General features: G+C 47.7%; 1 protein-coding gene across 1 annotated transcript in view; it reads right to left on the reverse strand.

Annotated features, from left to right (window-relative positions):
* LOC148474693 (cytochrome P450 4B1-like) overlaps positions 1-20,830 on the reverse strand; it is a 358,486-nt gene that overhangs the window by 48,154 nt on the left and 289,502 nt on the right. Inside the window, exon 7 of the mRNA XM_088458234.1 lies at positions 12,089-12,195. Coding sequence (XP_088314360.1) covers positions 12,089-12,195 — 107 coding nt within the window. The remainder of the gene's footprint in view (positions 1-12,088; positions 12,196-20,830) is intronic.

Here is a 20,830-nt window from a genome sequence, read left to right on the forward strand (position 1 = left end):
TCACAAACACAGAAAATAATTTTTTTTTTGGTTTGGACTGGAGTGTACTTTCGGGGGTTACAGCACCCTTAACGGTCAAGCCAGCCGGCCCTTTACTTATGACACAGGCGCACGCTTGGCACTACTTTGTTGATGCACGTGCGGCTACTGCGCACACAATTCACAAACACAGAAAATAATTTTTTTTTTGGTTTGGACTGGAGTGTACTTGGGGTTTACAGCACCCTTTAACGGTCAAGCCAGCCGGCCCTTTACTTATGACACAGGCGCACGCTTGGCACTACTTTGTTGATGCACGTGCGACTACTGCGCACACAATTCACAAACACAGAAAATAATATTTTTTTTGGTTTGGACTGGAGTGTACTTTCGGGGGTTACAGCACCCTTAACGGTCAAGCCAGCCGGCCCTTTACTTATGACACAGGCGCACGCTTGGCACTACTTTGTTGATGCACGTGCGGCTACTGCGCACACAATTCACAAACACAGAAAATAATTTTTTTTTTGGTTTGGACTGGAGTGTACTTTCGGGGGTTACAGCACCCTTAACGGTCAAGCCAGCCGGCCCTTTACTTATGACACAGGCGCACGCTTGGCACTACTTTGTTGATGCACGTGCGACTACTGCGCACACAATTCACAAACACAGAAAATAATATTTTTTTTGGTTTGGACTGGAGTGTACTTTCGGGGGTTACAGCACCCTTAACGGTCAAGCCAGCCGGCCCTTTACTTATGACACAGGCGCACGCTTGGCACTACTTTGTTGATGCACGTGCGGCTACTGCGCACACAATTCACAAACACAGAAAATAATTTTTTTTTTGGTTTGGACTGGAGTGTACTTTCGGGGGTTACAGCACCCTTAACGGTCAAGCCAGCCGGCCCTTTACTTATGACACAGGCGCACGCTTGGCACTACTTTGTTGATGCACGTGCGGCTACTGCGCACACAATTCACAAACACAGAAAATAATTTTTTTTTTGGTTTGGACTGGAGTGTACTTTCGGGGGTTACAGCACCCTTAACGGTCAAGCCAGCCGGCCCTTTACTTATGACACAGGCGCACGCTTGGCACTACTTTGTTGATGCACGTGCGGCTACTGCGCACACAATTCACAAACACAGAAAATAATTTTTTTTTTGGTTTGGACTGGAGTGTACTTTCGGGGGTTACAGCACCCTTAACGGTCAAGCCAGCCGGCCCTTTACTTATGACACAGGCGCACGCTTGGCACTACTTTGTTGATGCACGTGCGGCTACTGCGCACACAATTCACAAACACAGAAAATAATTTTTTTTTTGGTTTGGACTGGAGTGTACTTTCGGGGGTTACAGCACCCTTAACGGTCAAGCCAGCCGGCCCTTTACTTATGACACAGGCGCACGCTTGGCACTACTTTGTTGATGCACGTGCGGCTACTGCGCACACAATTCACAAACACAGAAAATAATTTTTTTTTTGGTTTGGACTGGAGTGTACTTTCGGGGGTTACAGCACCCTTAACGGTCAAGCCAGCCGGCCCTTTACTTATGACACAGGCGCACGCTTGGCACTACTTTGTTGATGCACGTGCGGCTACTGCGCACACAATTCACAAACACAGAAAATAATTTTTTTTTTGGTTTGGACTGGAGTGTACTTTCGGGGGTTACAGCACCCTTAACGGTCAAGCCAGCCGGCCCTTTACTTATGACACAGGCGCACGCTTGGCACTACTTTGTTGATGCACGTGCGGCTACTGCGCACACAATTCACAAACACAGAAAATAATTTTTTTTTTGGTTTGGACTGGAGTGTACTTTCGGGGGTTACAGCACCCTTAACGGTCAAGCCAGCCGGCCCTTTACTTATGACACAGGCGCACGCTTGGCACTACTTTGTTGATGCACGTGCGGCTACTGCGCACACAATTCACAAACACAGAAAATATATTATTTTTTTAGCACTTGGGGGGAGCACCCCTGATGGACAGAGCACCCCCTGGACAACACTACAGCACTCCTTTAGGACTGGGACACTGCACAGGACTTTGGAGTGGACACAGCCCCTATGGAGAACTGACTGCACAACACAGTCCAGCCAGCCCCTATGGACTTTGAAGTAGTGGACACAGCCCCTATTAACAACAGCAGCACAGCACAACACAGCCAGCCCCTATGGACTTTGAAGTAGTGGACAACAGCAGCACTACACTACACTACACTACACAGCCCTAACTCCCACCCTCCCTCTTCACTGTCCACAGCCGAGTGAGAAAATGGCGCTGACGTGTGTACCTTATATAGGATCCAAAACCCGCGAGACTCGGAAGGCGGGAAGATGACGTTTTGCCTCGATTTCAGATCCGAGTCAGGCGGGAAAAGTCGAGCCTGACTCGGATCGGACTCGGATCGGGGGGGCTCGGGGGGGTTCGGATTTCAGAAATCCGAACCCGCTCACCCCTAATTGTGACGTGATTCTACAAAACGTTTTTATCTTTTTATTTTGTATGTTTCATAAACAAATAAAAATACTACATTTTATAAATAAAAAGTAACATAAAAAGTTACTTTAGCCGCCAGTCATGTTCTATAAATAATAACACCATGTCCGTCATCATTAAGTTGTGCAAGTTAAAATATTAACAAGGCAAAATTGGTTACACTAATATCAAAACCAAATCATTTTTTATAGTATCGGCTACATTTTGCCATAAATAATGCTCCATACTGAGAGTGTCCATAAGTAAAATGTTCATTTATCACATCAAAAAGCCAAAAACAAGACAAAACCCAGGGCCTGTGAGGGTACAGTACATGTAACACAACATACTGTGTAATTATGTGACCACATGACGTTTAAGTTAAAGTAAGGGAATTTTAAAACAAAAACAAATGAAACATGCCAGGGGGCACAAGAAACCCCCCCCCCCCCCCCCAGAAAAAAAAGATGGTTGGATCGGTCAACTCATTAGAGTTTTTTCCCTTATTAAATTACTACAGGGCGGAAGGGGAGAAGATTTACTATGGATTTAGGAGCAAAGGACAAAGGATTACAAAACACAGTGCGCGCATTTATTTACTATTAGGTAGATTTGTGGAACTACATGATCCAGCAGCTCGTGACTGGCGATTTTAACTCAACAAGCGCCACCATGCTGTCATAACCATGGGAATGCTGATACTTGTAGTTCTACAAGTGCCAGCATACTGAACACAGTTATTTTCTGCAAGGGTTTGTTGGAACTTGTAGTTCCTATACTGTTTTTATAACTTTTAACTATGACTCTGGCAACCACAGGCCATGATCGCCAGGAATTGCACCTTACATATAAAGCTCTGATTACGCAGAGATGGGAGAGAGCACATCCCCTCCTCCCCCTCCAGAATTCCTCACTGTCTGACCAGTCCGGGACCATTATGAAGGAACCTATTCTCTTTGCTCCCTCTGTATTACTAGTGTAACGCCCAGACAATAAACACTGGTTACACTATTAGGGGAGAAGATTTAGTGCTTTGTTTAATGAAACATACAAAGGATGATCAGTACGTATCTTTATAATAGATGACAAGAGGCGTTTCTACAGAGGAGATAAACTCTAACTAGCCCTTATTGTACAGTAACACGTATGTCCCCGATCCATCACTGCAGGTGCAGACATTAGGTTTCATTTGTACATCTGCAGTATGAAAACTTTTGTGCATCTCTAGAAAAGCCACAACATGTACATTGTACTAGCCTGCATTTTCTTTTCTTGGTGGAAACACAACTTTGTTTGGACTCTGAGGTCATCTTACTATTATTTTCATACAAACTGACATCCTTAGCAGATCATATCTAATACTAGAAAATGTGACAAACACAAAACACTTTTGCAGAAAATGGTGTAATTATTGCACACAAATTACATATTTATACCATTTAACTCAAACTCACTGTCAGGGACCCGTACCCAGTATCCCTGATGTGGGGGGGTGCACCTATGCTATAGACAGAGCGCCGTAATACAAATACCTTACTTACCAAACTGCCACCACCGATGGAAACGATTTAAAGAGGCCACCGATCCTCTAGTTACCCAATAAGGCTCGGCAACAAGATTCCCACGCAGTTAATCTGTTTGCCTCCTGCTTCTAGCAATTATCACAGTTATTGCATAACCTCTCCACATTTGCGCAGACTCAGCGTCCCAGAAGACCACACAGTTCGCTGAGACCAACACTTTGCTTCCCGTACTTAACAATAGGGGTAGCGTCACCATAGCGGAATAATAATCTCTTCAAAGACTAGGTTTCGGAGCATATATGAAATAAACTAATAAAGAAGACTTTATTTACAAAAGGCGGACAATGCTTAAAAAGAATGTTACAAAGAAAAGATTGTTACAAAGTTACATACAGTACATGTATAGCAATATTTAATAATAATGGAATACTTACAAATTAACACTCAGCTAATTTGCCTGGAAGGGACAGGGTTAAAACCTCAATGTAGCATTGACCCCTCAGGTGATGTCATCCCAGTCCACTCTGATTGGTGGCTTAGATAACTGGAGGACAGGAACCTCCTAGCTACGTTTAAATCCCTTTAAATTTAAAACAGAATAAGCCTAATAACTTCCCCTGTGGATGAATTACCTACAGTACGGGGTGTTCATCGTACTGGTCCCTATTTTATCTGTTATAAAAGTGTAAATAGGATGGGGTTGTAATGTTGCCTTTTTGAGATATCTCATATCTTTAAAACTGTATGTCTCAGTGATCTCCTAATCGCACACAACCTTGGTCCCGTTATATGTCTATAATTTTCCAAGCTTCCAGCTATCACTGATGTGACAATATTGTCACATAAACCATCCAAATATGACTTTGTTTGATCTGGCCATCTCCCATCACACCTGAATGTCAGCCTGGTTACTATTTGTTTTACCCCCCTATGGTGCTGAGTCTATAGATGCAGACACAAATGCTGAGCAATACACATGTCCTGGTGACAATGTTACCATAACTGAGTGGACACACAGAGGGGCTCTGAGCTAGACAAATCTATGTAGTATTTCCTAATTTCATTAACAGGCTTGTGGGAACCTCTTAATTTCATTACCTGGGCAAGACTCTAACCAAAAGGTTTCCTGCATTGTACACTTGTAAGAATAATTATCATGTGGGTCCTATGACATTTAACAATTCTTAAAATTAAGCTGTGGGTCCGAAATGTGAAATTAGGCCCTTTCAGGAACATACAGAGCTAGGTGCCATTTGCATGTTACATAATTAGCTTTCCATCTTTCCTGCCTTTTTTCCTGTAACAGGACTCATTGGATACACGACCTAATAACAACAGTCAGCTCTCCTGCCCTCACATTTAGAAAACCAGTTATTTTATGGCTTTTAAATACCAGTCTGTTATGATGTGAAAACTATAATTCGCACTATGGGCTCTATTTATTAACATTATTTTTACTACAATAAAGTGATAAAGGCTGTTTTGTGTTGTCACACCCTTTTCACTTTATGTTAGTATCACCTGTAGTTATTACAGGGCAATTGGAGTAGAATTAGTAAAATTCTACTCCAACCCCTAAGTATCACTTATTTTTAGTAATCAGATCGCATTTCCCATAACTGTAATGGGAAATGTGATCCGACCACAGTTACTGAAAATAAATTGTAAAAAAATAGCAGGGAAAGCCCTGTGATAATAACACCACCTGGAGGTGGCGTTATCCAGGGTCTCCCCCGGTTACCAGGCTCCCACTCTGCTCTAACTGGGAGAGCAGAGGCGGGAGCCGGTACCAGTAATCAGCTGTGTGGTCTAAGCAGACCGCAAGCTGATTGCTGTAAAAAAAAGTAAAAAAAAATAAACAATTTTTTTTTTTTTACTTACCTGAATCCAGGGACCGGTGATTGGGTCTCCGGTGATGGCTCCTCTCCGGTCAGCTGGTCTCCCACAGTGCACTGGGGCCCGGTCATCAGGTGATCAGGCCCCAGTGCAGTATGGGAGATTACCTGATCGGGAAGCCCGGAGAAGATCACCGGAGGCCAGGAGGATGCAGGTAAGTGTAATGAAGGGAGGGGGGGGTCGCGGCGGGGAGGGGGGGTCGCGGGGGTCCGCAGTCGTGGGGGGCGGGGCTTAGCGTCGGTGGGGGGGTAATAGCGGTGGTCGGTCGGCGCATGGGCGGGCTCTTAGTCGCGGTATTTTTTCCGAAAACACCGTGACTAGAGTGCGGATGGGATCCGTAGGGACAGAGCTTTATCGCAAGCTCTGTCCCTGCAAGGGATTTATAGTAAATCCCTGTGATATTGCCTGAATTCACAATGCGAATTCACTCGGTAATATCAATATGCGGATTGTAGTAAATAGAGCCCTATGTGCCATATTGCTATATTCCTCACTCTTACTTTTTCTAGTTTTTCGGTAAAATGTGATTACACAGCAGATACCCAAAATGAAGCAAGATGTGGACATCAGGGATAAGGGAATGGAGCTGTCATTAGTCAGTGTGCTGTGCGGTATTAGTGCAGGGATAAGGGAATGGAGCTGTCAGTAGTCAGTGTGCTGTGCGGTATTAGTGCAGGGATAAGGGAATGGAGCTGTCAGCAGTCAGTGTACTGTGCAGTATTAGTGCAGGGATAAGGGAATGGAGCTGTCAGTAGTCAGTGTGCTGTGCGGTATTAGTGCAGGGATAAGGGAATGGAGCTGTTAGTAGTCAGTGTGCTGTGCGGTATTAGTGCAGGGATAAGGGAATGGAGCTGTCAGTAGTCAGTGTGCTGTGCGGTATTAGTGCAGGGATAAGGGAATGGAGCTGTCAGTAGTCAGTGTGCTGTGCGGTATTAGTGCAGGGATAAGGGAATGGAGATGTCAGTAGTCAGTGTGCTGTGCAGTATTAGGGCAGGGATAAGGGAATGGTGCTGTCAGTAGTCAGTGTGCTGTGCAGTATTAGGGCAGGGATAAGGGAATGGAGCTGTCAGTAGTCAGTGTGGTGTGCAGTGTTAGTGCAGGGATAAGGGAATGGAGCTGTCAGTAGTCAGTGTGCTGTGCGGTATTAGGGCAGGGATAAGGGAATGGAGCTGTCAGTAGTCAGTGTGCTGTGCGGTATTAGTGCAGGTATAAGGGAATGGAGCTGTCAGTAGTCAGTGTGCTGTGCGGTATTAGTGCAGGGATAAGGGAATGGAGCTGTCAGTAGTCAGTGTGCTGTGCAGTATTAGTGCAGGAATAAGGGAATGGAGCTGTCAGTAGTCAGTGTGCTGTGCAGTATTAGGGCAGGGATAAGGGAATGGAGCTGTCAGTAGTCAGTGTGCTGTGTGGTATTAGTATAGGGATAAGGGAATGGAGCTGTCAGTAGTCAGTGTGCTGTGCGGTATTAGTGCAGGGATAAGGGAATGGAGCTGTCAGTAGTCAGTGTGCTGTGCGGTATTAGTGCAGGGATAAGGGAATGGAGCTGTCAGTAGTCAGTGTGCTGTGCGGTATTAGTGCAGGGATAAGGGAATGGAGCTGTCAGTAGTCAGTGTGCTGTGCGGTATTAGTGCAGGGATAAGGGAATGGAGATGTCAGTAGTCAGTGTGCTGTGCAGTATTAGGGCAGGGATAAGGGAATGGTGCTGTCAGTAGTCAGTGTGCTGTGCAGTATTAGGGCAGGGATAAGGGAATGGAGCTGTCAGTAGTCAGTGTGGTGTGCAGTGTTAGGGCAGGGATAAGGGAATGGAGCTGTCAGTAGTCAGTGTGCTGTGCGGTATTAGGGCAGGGATAAGGGAATGGAGCTGTCAGTAGTCAGTGTGCTGTGCGGTATTAGTGCAGGTATAAGGGAATGGAGCTGTCAGTAGTCAGTGTGCTGTGCGGTATTAGTGAAGGGATAAGGGAATGGAGCTGTCAGTAGTCAGTGTGCTGTGCAGTATTAGTGCAGGAATAAGGGAATGGAGCTGTCAGTAGTCAGTGTGCTGTGCAGTATTAGGGCAGGGATAAGGGAATGGAGCTGTCAGTAGTCAGTGTGCTGTGTGGTATTAGTATAGGGATAAGGGAATGGAGCTGTCAGTGTGCTGTGCGGTATTAGTGCAGGGATAAGGGAATGGAGCTGTCAGTAGTCAGTGTGCTGTGCGGTATTAGTGCAGGGATAAGGGAATGGAGCTGTCAGTAGTCAGTGTGCTGTGCGGTATTAGTGCAGGGATAAGGGAATGGAGCTGTCAGTAGTCAGTGTGCTGTGCGGTATTAGTGCAGGGATAAGGGAATGGAGCTGTCAGTAGTCAGTGTGCTGTGCAGTATTAGGGCAGGGATAAGGGAATGGTGCTGTCAGTAGTCAGTGTGCTGTGCAGTATTAGGGCAGGGATACGGGAATGGAGCTGTCAGTAGTCAGTGTGGTGTGCGGTGTTAGTGCAGGGATAAGGGAATGGAGCTGTCAGTAGTCAGTGTGCTGTGCAGTATTAGGGCAGGGATAAGGGAATGGAGCTGTCAGTAGTCAGTGTGCTGTGCAGTATTAGGGCAGGGATAAGGGAATGGAGCTTTCAGTAGTCAGTGTGCTGTGCGGTATTAGTGCAGGTATAAGGGAATGGAGCTGTCAGTAGTCAGTGTGCTGTGCGGTATTAGTGCAGGGATAAGGGAATGGAGCTGTCAGTAGTCAGTGTGCTGTGCAGTATTAGGGCAGGGATAAGGGAATGGAGCTGTCAGTAGTCAGTGTGCTCTGTGGTATTAGTATAGGGATAAGGGAATGGAGCTGTCAGTAGTCAGTGTGCTGTGCGGTATTAGTGCAGGGAAAAGGGAATGGAGCTGTCAGTAGTCAGTGTGTTCTGTGGTATTAGTATAGGGATAAGGGAATGGAGCTGTCAGTAGTCAGTGTGCTGTGCGGTATTAGTGCAGGGAAAAGGGAATGGAGCTGTCAGTAGTCAGTGTGTTCTGTGGTATTAGTATAGGGATAAGGGAACGGAGATGTCAGTAGTCAGTGTGCTGTGCGGTATTAGTGCAGGGAAAAGGGAATGGAGCTGTCAGTAGTCAGTGTGTTCTGTGGTATTAGTATAGGGATAAGGGAACGGAGATGTCAGTAGTCAGTGTTCTGTGAGGTATTAGTGCAGGGATAAGGGAATGGAGCTGTCAGTAGTCAGTGTGTTCTGTGGTATTAGTATAGGGATAAGGGAACGGAGATGTCAGTAGTCAGTGTTCTGTGAGGTATTAGTGCAGGGATAAGGGAATGGAGCTGTCAGTAGTCAGTGTGCTGTGCAGTATTAGGGCAGGGATAAGGGAATGGAGCTGTCAGTAGTCAGTGTGCTGTGCAGTATTAGGGCAGGGATAAGGGAATGGAGCTTTCAGTAGTCAGTGTGCTGTGCGGTATTAGTGCAGGTATAAGGGAATGGAGCTGTCAGTAGTCAGTGTGCTGTGCGGTATTAGTGCAGGGATAAGGGAATGGAGCTGTCAGTAGTCAGTGTGCTGTGCAGTATTAGGGCAGGGATAAGGGAATGGAGCTGTCAGTAGTCAGTGTGCTCTGTGGTATTAGTATAGGGATAAGGGAATGGAGCTGTCAGTAGTCAGTGTGCTGTGCGGTATTAGTGCAGGGAAAAGGGAATGGAGCTGTCAGTAGTCAGTGTGTTCTGTGGTATTAGTATAGGGATAAGGGAATGGAGCTGTCAGTAGTCAGTGTGCTGTGCGGTATTAGTGCAGGGAAAAGGGAATGGAGCTGTCAGTAGTCAGTGTGTTCTGTGGTATTAGTATAGGGATAAGGGAACGGAGATGTCAGTAGTCAGTGTGCTGTGCGGTATTAGTGCAGGGAAAAGGGAATGGAGCTGTCAGTAGTCAGTGTGTTCTGTGGTATTAGTATAGGGATAAGGGAACGGAGATGTCAGTAGTCAGTGTTCTGTGAGGTATTAGTGCAGGGATAAGGGAATGGAGCTGTCAGTAGTCAGTGTGATGTGCGGTATTAGTGCAGGGATAAGGGAATGGAGCTGTCAGTAGTCAGTGTGCTGTGCGGTATTAGGGCAGGGATAAGGGAATGGAGCTGTCAGTAGTCAGTGTGCTGTGCGGTATTAGTGCAGGTATAAAGGAATGGAGCTGTCAGTAGTCAGTGTGCTGTGCGGTATTAGTGCAGGGATAAGGGAATGGAGCTGTCAGTAGTCAGTGTGCTGTGCAGTATTAGTGCAGGAATAAGGGAATGGAGCTGTCAGTAGTCAGTGTGCTGTGCAGTATTAGGGCAGGGATAAGGGAATGGAGCTGTCAGTAGTCAGTGTGCTGTGTGGTATTAGTATAGGGATAAGGGAATGGAGCTGTCAGTAGTCAGTGTGCTGTGCGGTATTAGTGCAGGGATAAGGGAATGGAGCTGTCAGTAGTCAGTGTGCTGTGCGGTATTAGTGCAGGGATAAGGGAATGGAGCTGTCAGTAGTCAGTGTGCTGTGCGGTATTAGTGCAGGGATAAGGGAATGGAGCTGTCAGTAGTCAGTGTGCTGTGCGGTATTAGTGCAGGGATAAGGGAATGGAGATGTCAGTAGTCAGTGTGCTGTGCAGTATTAGGGCAGGGATAAGGGAATGGTGCTGTCAGTAGTCAGTGTGCTGTGCAGTATTAGGGCAGGGATAAGGGAATGGAGCTGTCAGTAGTCAGTGTGGTGTGCAGTGTTAGGGCAGGGATAAGGGAATGGAGCTGTCAGTAGTCAGTGTGCTGTGCGGTATTAGGGCAGGGATAAGGGAATGGAGCTGTCAGTAGTCAGTGTGCTGTGCGGTATTAGTGCAGGTATAAGGGAATGGAGCTGTCAGTAGTCAGTGTGCTGTGCGGTATTAGTGAAGGGATAAGGGAATGGAGCTGTCAGTAGTCAGTGTGCTGTGCAGTATTAGTGCAGGAATAAGGGAATGGAGCTGTCAGTAGTCAGTGTGCTGTGCAGTATTAGGGCAGGGATAAGGGAATGGAGCTGTCAGTAGTCAGTGTGCTGTGTGGTATTAGTATAGGGATAAGGGAATGGAGCTGTCAGTGTGCTGTGCGGTATTAGTGCAGGGATAAGGGAATGGAGCTGTCAGTAGTCAGTGTGCTGTGCGGTATTAGTGCAGGGATAAGGGAATGGAGCTGTCAGTAGTCAGTGTGCTGTGCGGTATTAGTGCAGGGATAAGGGAATGGAGCTGTCAGTAGTCAGTGTGCTGTGCGGTATTAGTGCAGGGATAAGGGAATGGAGCTGTCAGTAGTCAGTGTGCTGTGCAGTATTAGGGCAGGGATAAGGGAATGGTGCTGTCAGTAGTCAGTGTGCTGTGCAGTATTAGGGCAGGGATACGGGAATGGAGCTGTCAGTAGTCAGTGTGGTGTGCGGTGTTAGTGCAGGGATAAGGGAATGGAGCTGTCAGTAGTCAGTGTGCTGTGCAGTATTAGGGCAGGGATAAGGGAATGGAGCTGTCAGTAGTCAGTGTGCTGTGCAGTATTAGGGCAGGGATAAGGGAATGGAGCTTTCAGTAGTCAGTGTGCTGTGCGGTATTAGTGCAGGTATAAGGGAATGGAGCTGTCAGTAGTCAGTGTGCTGTGCGGTATTAGTGCAGGGATAAGGGAATGGAGCTGTCAGTAGTCAGTGTGCTGTGCAGTATTAGGGCAGGGATAAGGGAATGGAGCTGTCAGTAGTCAGTGTGCTCTGTGGTATTAGTATAGGGATAAGGGAATGGAGCTGTCAGTAGTCAGTGTGCTGTGCGGTATTAGTGCAGGGAAAAGGGAATGGAGCTGTCAGTAGTCAGTGTGTTCTGTGGTATTAGTATAGGGATAAGGGAATGGAGCTGTCAGTAGTCAGTGTGTTCTGTGGTATTAGTATAGGGATAAGGGAACGGAGATGTCAGTAGTCAGTGTGCTGTGTGGTATTAGTGCAGGGAAAAGGGAATGGAGCTGTCAGTAGTCAGTGTGCTATGCGGTATTAGTGCAGGGATAAGGGAATGGAGCTGTCAGTAGTCAGTGTGCTGTGCGGTATTAGTGCAGGGATAAGGGAATGGAGCTGTCAGTAGTTAGTGTGCTGTGCGGTATTAGTGCAGGGATAAGGGAATGGAGCTGTCAGTAGTCAGTGTGCTGTGCGGTATTAGTGCAGGGATAAGGGAATGGAGCTGTCAGTAGTTAGTGTGCTGTGCGGTATTAGTGCAGGGATAAGGGAATGGAGCTGTCAGTACCTTGGCACATAATAGAATGTCCAGAAAGTCCAGGTGTCTCTTCTGCTTGATCTTCTCCAGCTCTGTCTCCTGCTTAAGAGATTCTTTCCTCATTTTAATCACTTTATCTATAGTGAAGAAAGTGATGTAGTTATTAAGTGAGAAAATAAAATATCCATACTGTACAGTGGTGAAACTGCTGGCACTGTATGAGGTGCGGCTGCTATGGGGCCCTGGGGTCCTGGCATTAACGGGTCACCCTTCCACTAATAGAAGAATAGAGTGAGCCTCTACTGAGCATAGTGTATGTGGCATGCTGAAAAGAACCAGGAGACTGGAGCAGCTTTGCCGGGCCTTACCACAGAATGCGCTATGGGGCATGGCGACAGCACGTTCCAATATCGGTACTGTACATCACTAACACATGCACAGAACAGGATTTGAAGCTTATATTTTTAAATATCAAGTTCAGATTCCACAAGAAAGCAGGAACTGCAGACAGTATACAGAGACTCAGGAGCACCCAATACAGCTAGATGTTACATGGAAGTGTCGGCCTCTGGAGCACCCAATACAGCTAGATGTTACATGGATGTGTCAGCCTCTGGGGCACCCAATACAGCTAGATGTTACATGGAAGTATCGGCCTCTGGAGCACCCAATACAGGTAGATGTTACATGGAAGTGTCGGCCACCGGAGCACCCAATACAGCTAGATGTTACATGGAAGTGACGGCCTCCGGAGCACCCAATACAGCTAGATGTTACATGGAAGTGTTGGCTCCTGGAGCACCCAATACAGCTAGATGTTACTTGGAAGTGTCGGCCTCTGGAGCACCCAATACACCTAGATGTTACATGGAAGTGTCGGCCTCCGGAGCACCCAATACAGCTAGAAGTTACATGGAAATGTCGGCCTCTGCAGCACCCAATACAGCTATAAGTTACATAGAAGTGTCGGCCTCTGGAGCACCCATTACAGCTAGATGTTACATGGAAGTGTTGGCTCCTGGAGCACCCAATACAGCTAGATGTTACATGGAAGTGTCGGCCTCTGGAGCACCCAATACAGCTAGATGTTACATGGAAGTGTCAGCCTCTGGAGCACCCAATACAGCTAGATGTTACATGGAAGTATCAGCCTCTGGAGCACCCAATACAGCTAGAAGTTACATGGAAATGTCGGCCTCTGCAGCACCCAATACAGCTATAAGTTACATAGAAGTGTCAGCCTCTGGAGCACCCAATACAGCTAGAAGTTACATGGAAGTGTCGGCCTCTGGGGCACCCAATACAGCTAGATGTTACATGGAAGTGTCAACCTCTGGAGCACCCAATACAGCTAGATGTTACATGGAAGTGTCGGCTCCTGGAGCACCCAATACAGCTAGAAGTTACATGGAAGTGTCTGCCTCTGGAGCACCCAATACAGCTAGAAGTTACATGGAAGTGTCGGCTTCTGGAGCACCCAATACAGCTAGATGTTACATGAAAGTGCCAGCCTCTGGGGTGCCACATACAGCTAGATGTTACATGGATGTGTCGGCTTCTGGAGCACCCAATACAGCTAGATGTTACATGAAAGTGTCAGCCTCTGGGGTGCCACATACAGCTAGATGTTACATGGAAGTGTCTGCCTCTGGAGCACCCAATACAGCTAGAAGTTACATGGAAGTGTCGGCTTCTGGAGCACCCAATACAGCTAGATGTTACATGAAAGTGTCAGCCTCTGGGGTGCCACATACAGCTATGTCATGGCTTGGCGTGCGCTTGGACCCGGAGTGGAGTCGGATGAGGAATGAGGACTTGTTTGCTGGTACTTGAAGGCAGCCGGCCTTAGGGGAGTATGACTCATGAAGCAGTGGCACGTGATGGGATCAGAACCAGGCTGCGAGACACTGGCAGAACTTAGAGACCCGGGGTAGGCTGGGTGTAGCAGGTAGATGGGATCAGGAGACAGGTAGTAACAGGAGCAAACTGCACCAAGGCTGAGAGGGGAGTCTGCAGAAACACACTGGTACTGACACTTTAAATGAGCAAAGGAGCACAGAGAACTAGCTCACAGCTTGCGCTGTGATAGACATTGCACTGGCAACTATAGAGCCTCTGGACAGCCCTTTAGTACCCTCAGGTAGTGCAGGATTGGTTGCTAGCCTCCCCAGCCCAGACTGAACCTGATTGGCCAGAAACGACATGTGACCCAAATCCAAGATGGCCGCGCCCAGTAGTCACAGCATGGAAGCTCTGCCAGTCTCAGCCCCTCTCACCTGCCTCCAGATGGAAGCCCTTGGTCTGCGGAGACTCACGGCACCCAGCGCTATTCTCCAGGAACCTGCACCTCTGCTGGAAACACCATGCTACAGCGCCTGGAGTGGTAAGCGCTGTGATCTCAGCAGCCTGTCACCCCTGGTCATGACAGTACCCCCTCCTTTAGGAGTGGCCTCTGGACACTTCTTGGGTTTACCAGGATTCTCAGAGTGAAACTTAAGCACTAGGCGAGGAGCGTAGACATCCTCAGCTTTCACGCAGCAACGTTCTTCGGGACCGTAACCTTTCCAATCCAGTAGATATTGGAGTTGTCCATAACGAAAACGAGAGTCCAGGACCTGTTTGATCTCGAACTCTACACCCCTCTCAGTCAAGACTTTGGGGGAGCGTGGTAGAGTCTTGCGAAAGCGATTCAGGATGAGAGGTTTCAGCAGGGAAATATGAAAGGAATTTGGTATTTTGAGGTAGGACGGAAGTTTTAATTTATAGGCTACTGGATTGATTACTTGAACGATGGGAAAAGGACCGATGAAACGAGGAGCAAATTTCATAGACGGCACTTTAAGGCGAAGATTACGAGTGGATAGCCATACTAAGTCACCTGTTTTTAGGTTGGGCACCGCTCTCCTTTTTTTGTCCGCTGTTAATTTATATCGAAGAGAGGCTTTTTGTAAGGAGGAATGGACCTGAGTCCAAATCTGAGAGAATTTCTGTAGGGTGGAGGTCACTGCTGGTACATCGAAGACTGGCAATTCTTGAAACTCTGGTACTCTGGGATACAGTCCAAAAACTACAAAGAATGGGGTTTGCCCCGTAGATGAATGATAGGAGCTGTTATGGGCAAATTCGGCCCAGGGTAAGGTGTCCGCCCAGTTGTCTTGTGATGAAGACATGTGAATTCTTAAGAAAGTCTCAAGGTCTTGATTGACCCTCTCTGTAGACCCGTTAGACTGAGGATGGTAAGCTGTTGAAAAATTCAGTTTGATTTGAAAGATAGAACATATAGCTCTCCAAAATCTGGCTACGAACTGTACCCCTCTATCAGAAACAATCTCAGTTGGAAGTCCATGGAGACGGAAGATGTTGTCGACGAATAACTGAGCCAACTCTGGAGCAGACGGCAACTTCTTGAGGGGAACAAAATGAACCATTTTGGAGAAACGATCCACTACTACCCAGATGGTGGTAAACCCATTAGAAACAGGTAGATCCATTACAAAGTCCATGGAAAGGTGTGTCCAAGGATGGGTTGGTACTGACAGAGGTAGGAGTGTGCCGGCAGGAACCTGTCTGGATGTTTTATGTTGAGCACACTGTGGACAGGAGGCGATAAAAGCTTCAATTTCCGACTTCATAGCAGGCCACCAGTATGATCGTTGCAGGAATTCCAAGGTCTTGCGTATGCCCGGGTGTCCGGCAAAACGAGAGGTATGAGCCCACTTCAAAAGCTGCTTGCGCACATCTGAGGCCACAAATGTCTTCCCGGGAGGAGGCTGAATGCAAGTTGTAGTGAATACTCTGGAGTTTAGAACTGGAGTTTCCTTATGACTTTCGGAAAAGATGCGTCGGAGGAGAGTGATCGAGAGAGGGCATCTGCTTTTTGATTTAGTGAGCCTGGGCGAAAAGTTAAAGTAAAATTGAAACGAGAAAAGAATATTGACCATCGAGCCAGGCGGGAACTCAGGCACTGAATATTTTTTAGATATAGGAGATTCCGATGATCTGTATAAACGGTGATGGGATACATCGTGCCCTCAAGAAGATAACGCCACTCTTTAAAAGCTAGTTTCACAGCCAATAATTCCTGCTCTCCAATGGGATAATTCTTTTCTGCTTGGGAAAATTTCTTTGAGAAGAAGCCACAGGGATGAAACTTGCTATCCTCGAGTTTCTGGGATAGTACTGCCCCTACCGCTTCAGAAGAGGCATCTACCTCAAGAAAGAATGGGTAGTTAATGTTGGGTTGTTTCAGCACGGGGGCGGAAATGAAGGCTTGCTTTAAGAGTTGAAAGGCAGTTTCAGCCTCTGGAGGCCATCGGGATGGATTTGCCCCCTTGCAAGTTAGGGTGGAAATGGGTGCCATGAGAGTGGAAAATCCTTTGATAAACCTTTGATAATAATTTGCAAAGCCCTAAAATCTTTGTACTGCCTTCAAAGAATTCGGACGAGACCAGTCCAATATTGCCTGAACTTTCTGGGGATCCATTTCAAGGCCGGCACCTGAAACGATGTAATCTAAAAAGGGAACTGAGGGAACTTCAAATACGCATTTTTCAGCTTTGCAGTACAGGTGGTTCTTTCGTAGGCGAGTTAACACCTCCTTGACTTGGGATCGATGTCTGACAATGTTGGAGGAGAATATCAGAATATCGTCGAGGTATACTACCACAGAGATATATAGTAAGTCCCGAAAGATCTCATTCACAAAGTTTTGGAACACAGCAGGAGCATTACAGAGACCAAAAGGCATTACCAGGTATTCAAAATGCCCGTCTCGAGTATTGAATGCTGTTTTCCATTCGTCCCCGGCTCGTAGGCCCCTCTTAAATCCAGCTTGGTAAAAACAGTAGCACCTTTTACTCAATCGAAAAGTTCGGTAATGAGGGGTATCGGGTAGCGATTTTTGATGGTTATATCGTTTAAGCCCCTGTAATCGATACAAGGACGCAGGCCTCCATCCTTCTTTGACACAAAAAAGAATCCTGCCCCTGCCGGTGAGGAGGATGGTCGAATGAACCCCTTTTGCAGGTTCTCCTGGATGTATGCTGACATGGCTTCAGTCTCGGGTAGGGAGAGTGGGTAAGTACGACCTCGCGGAGGAGTTTTACCAGGAATCAACTCAATAGGACAGTCCCACTCCCGATGAGGAGGCAGAATATCGGCTCCGGTCTTACAGAAGACATCGGAGAAGGAGCAATACTGGTAGGGAATTGGAGTAGTGGTTGCAATGTAACTACCTTTGACGGGTTTGATTTGAGGAAGGCAGGTACTTGACAAGTTTCTCCCCAGGACAAGATCTGCATGGTGCCCCAATCAATATTGGGGGAGTGCTTGCGTAACCAGGGGTATCCAAGGATGACTTCATGGGAGGCTTTGGGAATTACTAGGAATCGGATAGTTTCAGTGTGGAGAGCTCCGATACGAACTGGCACAGGAAAGGTACGTTGAGAGACGATTCCGTTGGTAATCTGAGTGCCATCTACAGCAGATAGAGTGATGGTGTGGTCGAGAGAGGAGACAGGAAGCCGGAGCCTCTGGACAAGTTCAGCGGTGATAAAATTTTCAGCGGCCCCTGAATCGAGGAGAGAAAGAACAGTTTTAGAACCAGTGGAGATCTCAAAAGTAATGGAGAGGGTAGATTCATTTTTTGATGGAGACGGAGACATCACTCCTAAGCTGGTATCTCCGGCACAGATTAGGATCGGGAGTTTCCCGGACGACGTGGGCAGGCTGCAACCATATGACCGGTCTCCCCGCAGTACATGCATAGATTATCTCGTCGGCGTCTTTGCCGTTCTACCATGAGGCGGGCCCGGTTAATCTGCATGGGTTCATCACCCGCAGGTTCAGACGGAGGGAGGGTTGGAGTAGTGGTCGGCCGGAACCTAAAGCGATCTCCCCTAGTTTTTTCACTCTGGCGTTCTCTGTACCGCAAATCCACTTTATTGCAAAGGGAGAAAAGCTCTTTGAGGGTAGCCGGCGGATCACGAGTGGCGAGGTCATCTTTTATGCGATCTGTCAATCCATTCCAAAAGGTGGAAGTCAGGGCTTCTTCATTCCATTTTAGTTCCGAAGCCAGCATTTGAAATTTAATGATATACTGACTGACTGGTCGGTTCCCTTGGCGAAGTCGCAGGATTTCCGTCGCCGCGGAGGTTGTTCTGCCGGGCTCGTCGAAAATCCTCCGGAAGGACGTGAGGAATCCAGAGTAGTTGTCTAGTAATGGGTCGGACCTCTCCCAGAGAGGCGAAACCCAGTCCAGGGCAGAACCGGTCAGTAGAGACACTATATATGCCACTTTGGATTTTGGAGATGGAAAGTTCGCAGGCTGTAGTGTGAAGTGGACGTCACACTGGTTGAGAAACCCTCGGCACAACTTGGGGTTCCCGTCAAACTTATTTGGAGTCGGAAGGTGCAAATGAGATGGTGCAGGTGGAACAGGGACAGCTGGAGCTGCTGGCTGGTTGGTGGTGGCAGGCAAATTAACAGTAACCAGGGAAGCTTGCAGCGTATCCTGACGAAGAGACATTTCCTGCAGGAACTGAGACATTTGGCGCTGAGATGCCTCTAGTACCTCTAGGCGACTGGCGATACCCTGGAGCAAGTCGGCCCTCAGATCCTGTCCACTGGCCGAATCCATCTGGCCAGTGCAAACTGTCACGGCTTGGCGTGCGCTTGGACCCGGAGTGGAATCGGATGAGGAATGAGGACTTGTTTGCTGGTACTTGAAGGCAGCCGGCCTTAGGGGAGTATGACTCATGAAGCAGTGGCACGCGACGGGATCAGAACCAGGCTGCGAGACACTGACGGAACTTAGAGACCCGGGGTAGGCTGGGTGTAGCAGGTAGATGGGATCAGGAGACAGGTAGTAACAGGAGCAAACTGCACCAAGGCTGAGAGGGGAGTCTGCAGAAACACACTGGTACTGACACTTTAAATGAGCAAAGGAGCACAGAGAACTAGCTCACAGCTTGCGCTGTGATAGACGTTGCACTGGCAACTAAAGAGCCTCTGGACAGCCCTTTAGTACCCTCAGGTAGTGCAGGATTGGTTGCTAGCCTCCCCTGCCCAAACTGAACCTGATTGGCCAGAAACGACATGTGACCCAAATCCAAGATGGCCGCGCCCAGTAGTCACAGCATGGAAGCTCTGCCAGTCTCAACCCCTCTCACCTGCCTCCAGATGGAAGCCCTTGGTCTGCGGAGACTCACGGCACCCAGCGCTATTCTCCAGGAACCTGCACCTCTGCTGGAAACACCATGCCACAGCGCCCGGAGCGGTAAGCGCTGTGATCTCAGCAGCCTGTCACCCCTGGTCGTGACAAGCTAGATGTTACATGGAAGTGTCTGCCTGTGGAGCACTCAATACAGCTAGAAGTTACATGGAAGTGTCGGCTCCTGGAGCACCCAATACAACTAGATGTTACATGGAAGTGTCAGCCTCTGGGGTGCTACATACAGCTAGAAGTTACATGGAAGTGTCGGCTTCTGGAGCACCCAATACAGCTAGATGTTACATGAAAGTGTCAGCCTCTGGGGTGCCACATACAGCTAGATGTTACATGGAAGTGTCTGCCTCTGGAGAACCCAATACAGCTAGAAGTTACATGGAAGTGTCGGCTTCTGGAGCACCCAATACAACTAGATGTTACATGGAATTGTCAGCCTCTGGGGTGCTATATACAGTTAGATGTTAAATGGAAGTGTCGGCTTCTGGAGCACCCAATACAGCTAGAAGTTACATGGAAGTGTCGGCTTCTGGAGCACCGAATACAGCTAGATGTTACATGGAAGTGTCAGCCTCTGGAGCACCCAATACAGTAAGAAGTTACATGGAAGTGTCGGCCTCTGGAGCACCCAATACAGCTAGATATTACATGGAAGTGTCAGCCTGTGGAGCACCCAACACAGCTAGAAGTTAAATGGAAGTGTCAGCCTCTGGAGCACCCAATACAGCTAGATGTTACATGGAAGTGTCGGCCTCTGGAGCACCCAATACAGCTAGATGTTACATGGAAGTGTCGGCCTCTGGAGCACCCAATACAGCTAGATGTTACATGGAAGTGTCGGCCTCTGTGGCTCCACATACAGCTAGATGTTACATGGAAGTGTCTGCCTCTGGAGCACCCAATACAGCTAGAAGTTACATGGAAGTGTCGGCTTCTGGAGCACCCAATACAACTAGATGTTACATGGAAGTGTCAGCCTCTGGGGTGCTACATACAGTTAGATGTTACATGGAAGTGTCGGCTTCTGGAGCACCCAATACAGCTAGAAGTTACATGGAAGTGTCGGCTTCTAGAGCACCGAATACAGCTAGATGTTACATGGTAGTGTCTGCCTCTGTTGCACCCAATACTGCTAGAAGTTACATGGAAGTGTCGGCTTCTGGAGCACCCAATACAGCTAGATGTTACATGGTAGTGTCAGCCTCTGGAGCACCCAATACAGCTAGATGTTACATGGAAGTGTCGGCCTCTGGAGCACCCAATACAGCTAGATGTTACATGGAAGTGTCGGCCTCTGGAGCACCCAATACAGCTAGATGTTACATGGAAGTGTCGGCCTCTGTGGCTCCACATACAGCTAGATGTTACATGGAAGTGTCTGCCTCTGGAGCACCCAATACAGCTAGAAGTTACATGGAAGTGTCGGCTTCTGGAGCACCCAATACAACTAGATGTTACATGGAAGTGTCAGCCTCTGGGGTGCTACATACAGTTAGATGTTACATGGAAGTGTCGGCTTCTGGAGCACCGAATACAGCTAAATGTTA

This window comes from Taudactylus pleione, unplaced genomic scaffold, assembly GCF_031769625.1.
Source record: "Taudactylus pleione unplaced genomic scaffold, aTauple2 ptg000819l, whole genome shotgun sequence".
Lineage (NCBI taxonomy): Eukaryota > Metazoa > Chordata > Amphibia > Anura > Myobatrachidae > Taudactylus > Taudactylus pleione.